Below are 3,541 nucleotides of genomic sequence, written 5' to 3'. Positions count from 1 at the left end.
ATTGGTCCCCGGTTCGATCCCCGGTAAGGACACTAGCCGTGGCTCACTTGCGCACTAGTAGGGAAACCAGAGGCCTGCCCTGCTGCCGCATCAGTATCGCATTGGAAGAAGAAACGGTCCAAAAGAGGACCTTCCCCACTCTCCACACGACTCCTCGTCCTCTCTGAAAGGTATCACACAAGAGAACTCGCCACACGTCACCATTGCCTCCCATCCCTCTCGTGGACACATCCCCCAGTACTACCTCTGATATGTGCCAGAGACTTGACACAAGGCGACACCGCCATAAGATCCGACTCGGGCACCGAATCAAGCTGCTTGAGCACCTACCACATCCCTACGTGTTACTCGCCACTACCCGAACACTACTACCTTAGAGGTGAACAGACTGGCCTGCATTTGGAAGTTGAACTCGTCCATGATCTCACAGGCGTCAGCTGCTCCCAAATGCCGCTGCTTCAAAAAGTCTTGTCCATCGTGAGTTGGCGAATCCCCCGGGACGGGCCCCACTGAGGGTACGGAAATCGAACAAAAACCAAAATATTAATCTACTCACACTGAGGACTGTCATCACCTTTCTGTTGGTGAGGATGCCTTGACTCTGCGATGCGTCTCATCCTCACTGGGCTAACATTTTCCAGAACCTCTCCTTCTTGGTTCGGCTTCAACACCTACGGCTTCCCATCTACTCTTCTGAAGTGGTAGTAGTAGTGCTAGCCTTACCTTCACATCAAATGTATTATTATGAGCATTCACTTGTACGATCGTGCCCGGTACCCACTCCTTGGCGCCTCGCCAGCCTTTCTGTTCTACCTCGACTGCATCATACAAGTCGAAGCCCAAGACGTTGATCGACTAAAAAAGATACGCCTTCCCTCAACAGCAGCACCGGCGCCAGCAGTACCGATTGCTTTCTTTCACATCGAGAGAGGGAGTGTCGAAGAGGGGACATGTCAGCCAAGTCCCCTGGCTGTAAAGGGTGGTGTTCTGGTAGCTGAATGCTGAGATTGCCGCCCCCTTCCTGTTGGAGAGCTGAATCTCCTGTACTCATAATGAGGTCAGCACTGTCAACTGAGGGGCACTACTAATGATCCTATCGGCACGACTATGATGTAGATATATTCAGTACATGTTCAACTCGAACGAGTTTTCCTCATCATCGACTACGCAAGATCTACTTTGAGTTATCGATTAGAATGGCGTAGCGAGATTGTTACTGCGCAGGTTTGGCCCCTTATGACAAATCGATGAATGTTGGTACTAGAGGTGGTGGAAAGGGAGGGAAAGGTGCTACCATTGGGAAGGGAAAGGGCAAGGGAAAGGGCGGTGTTGTAGCTGCTACTCCTGGTGGTGGTAAGCCAGCGCCCAAGAAGGGGTACGACTCGTCTGTGGGCATCCTGTTCGATGATGCCCCTCAGGGCCCCTCCCCTCGGAAAAGGACGAGGTGGCAAGGGCCTGCTGCCACTGGGTGGCGTCGTAACAGCCCCTCGGAGACCCCCCAAGCCTGCTTCGAGTCAGCAGCCTGAGGTTGACCTCTTCTTAGACAGCAAGGAGCCGCCTACAGCCGAGCAGCTCCGAAAGGAGGATAAGCTCATCAGGAAGCAAATGTATGGGAATCTTTATGGTGAAGAAGTTGTTGACTTTCTCTCCGCAATATACATTGATCAACCTTAGATATGCTTCCAATGAGACGTGAAAGGGTAGATCCTATTAGAAACGGATTCAGGACGCTCCCTCCTAGGCAAACGGCTGAGGAGGACCTCAGCTCGGGAGACGAAACAGCTGCTTGTAATAGAGGAAGGGGCAATCTCCCACATCACACGAGCTGAAATGTCCCCTACCGATGAAATGCTGCACGGCTCGAAATATTTGCCGACTTCGTCGAGTCAGTATTAGCATTCGAGTTCTTTATGCAGTATTATTACAACCATGCATAGTAGGATGAGAATCGTAGTGTGATCACTATCGAAGTACTCAGTGATGAAATAATTATGAAACTTGGAATTTATTTCCGCTGAAGTAGAATACTCGAGAGGAAATCCTGAGCTCATCCTCAACACAGTAAAAGAAGACCCCGTTGAGCTTGACTCTAGTCTGAGATTGTGAAACGACTTGTGAGGTGAAGCACAACTGGAAGCCCCGGCGCACATGAAATGGCGCCATCAAACGGCTTACACTAGGCTAGGAAGGGGGGCCGAGTTCAGGAAGAATCTAAGGCTGGGACAGACGCTTGTGTAAAACATTTACTGAGTTCCCCTATCGGTACATTGTTTATACCCTATGCATTGCCTTCATCGTGAGGGTCATTTTGATAGTGACCTTCACTGTGTTTAGAGTGGCTCGGTCTATCACTGTTTCTGGTAAATCGACTCCATACACCAGCAAAATCACTGGGGTAGAGCGGTGTTGGAATAACTTTTCGTATTCCTCAGCTGAGTCTAGAAGTTTCCTCGCTAATTACAGAAGTTTACATACAAATTCGGCTGGAAGAGTACAGAAACCAATGGGAATTTCCTCAATATTCCCACAAATGTCACCTATACATGTGCACGCTCTAGAGGAGGTGTTTTGAACGCAAACGTGGCCTCACCTGAGAGCACAAGGCTTCTGAGCCACGTTTCGAGGACTCCCTTCCCCTCTAGGCTTATCCTGGCATGATGTTATGCAGATGTGCGTGTGGTACCCGCCGTACCGACGTGTCCAGAAGAAGCACTGGGGTATCTCCCATTGAAGCTGAGGCCGCGACCTAGACACAGACATCCAGTTCTGGACCCGGGACGGAAGCGGAGGTTTGGGGCGTTGAAGGAAGAGAAAAAGGAGAAACGTATAGAGAATAGGAGGAGGAAGGAGAAGGAAAGGGAGAAGAAAAGGAAAGAAAAGGGGAAAAGGAAGGAGGATGATAATAAGAAAACGAGGTCCGTATGTTGTGACCAGTGTGAGCATATGTTCGCACAGGGTCAACTACATGTGTTGGTGGAAAATATAGAATTTCGAGAAAATTTTGAGAAAATTTGGGGAAATTATCGTTGGTTTTGGTACAATTGTACTCTAAACTGTGTGTAGATCTCCATTATGTAGTAAGGAAACTTACGAGTGCAGTTGAGGAAACCAAACATATATATTCCAACACTGGTAGTGACGATTGCCATGTGTGTGACTACATGTGTCTACATCGATTCTAATACAGTTGAATGTTTTCCCTAGCGACCAAAGGGTAGAACTAGTTGGTTGTTAGGAAGAAGAAGAAGAAGAAATCACCTAGTGGTAAGGCTCATCCCAAGAGTGCTGATGGTGGCCCTGAGAGTGGGGATAAGGAGCTATCATCAGAGCACGCCTCCTCTTCGGGGGTAGTGTACCGTCTAAGACCCTCTTCCTGCATTGCCCTTCTCAGCTCATCAGCATCGGAGGCCTCAAATAGTGGTAGTCAGAGCTCAGCAGAGGAGGCAACATCTGAGAGGACCAGGAGAATCTGAGCATACTCCTTCCGATCATCATCATCGTCATCATCATCATCAGAGCCGTCGAGCAGTAGTAGTAGCGA

The 3,541-nt window shown here is 49.2% G+C and overlaps 2 protein-coding genes across 2 annotated transcripts in view; one reads left to right on the top strand and one right to left on the bottom strand.

Moving 5' to 3' along the window:
• The window catches only part of Pmar_PMAR007768 (hypothetical protein), a gene marked incomplete at both ends in the record, with an annotated part of 11,749 nt that extends 10,698 nt beyond the window's left edge, over positions 1–1,051 (bottom strand). The window contains 6 exons of the mRNA XM_002778519.1: positions 48–163; positions 245–326; positions 373–509; positions 575–671; positions 724–855; positions 905–1,051. Coding sequence (XP_002778565.1) covers positions 48–163; positions 245–326; positions 373–509; positions 575–671; positions 724–855; positions 905–1,051 — 711 coding nt within the window. The remainder of the gene's footprint in view (positions 1–47; positions 164–244; positions 327–372; positions 510–574; positions 672–723; positions 856–904) is intronic.
• Positions 1,052–1,247: 196 nt separating this feature from the next.
• Pmar_PMAR007767 (Calpain small subunit, putative) lies at positions 1,248–1,674 on the top strand (the record flags this gene model as incomplete). Its single annotated transcript, XM_002778518.1, has 2 exons — positions 1,248–1,375; positions 1,419–1,674. 2 exons carry the CDS (start codon positions 1,248–1,250, stop codon positions 1,672–1,674), a joined length of 384 nt encoding a protein of 127 aa, XP_002778564.1.
• Between the last annotated feature and the right edge of the window lie 1,867 nt (positions 1,675–3,541).

The sequence above is a fragment of the Perkinsus marinus genome, assembly GCF_000006405.1.
Source record: "Perkinsus marinus ATCC 50983 genomic scaffold scf_1104296948840, whole genome shotgun sequence".
NCBI lineage: Eukaryota > Perkinsozoa > Perkinsida > Perkinsidae > Perkinsus > Perkinsus marinus.
Note: the sequence above shows the minus strand (reverse complement) of the source record. Positions and strands in the feature narration are given on the sequence as shown.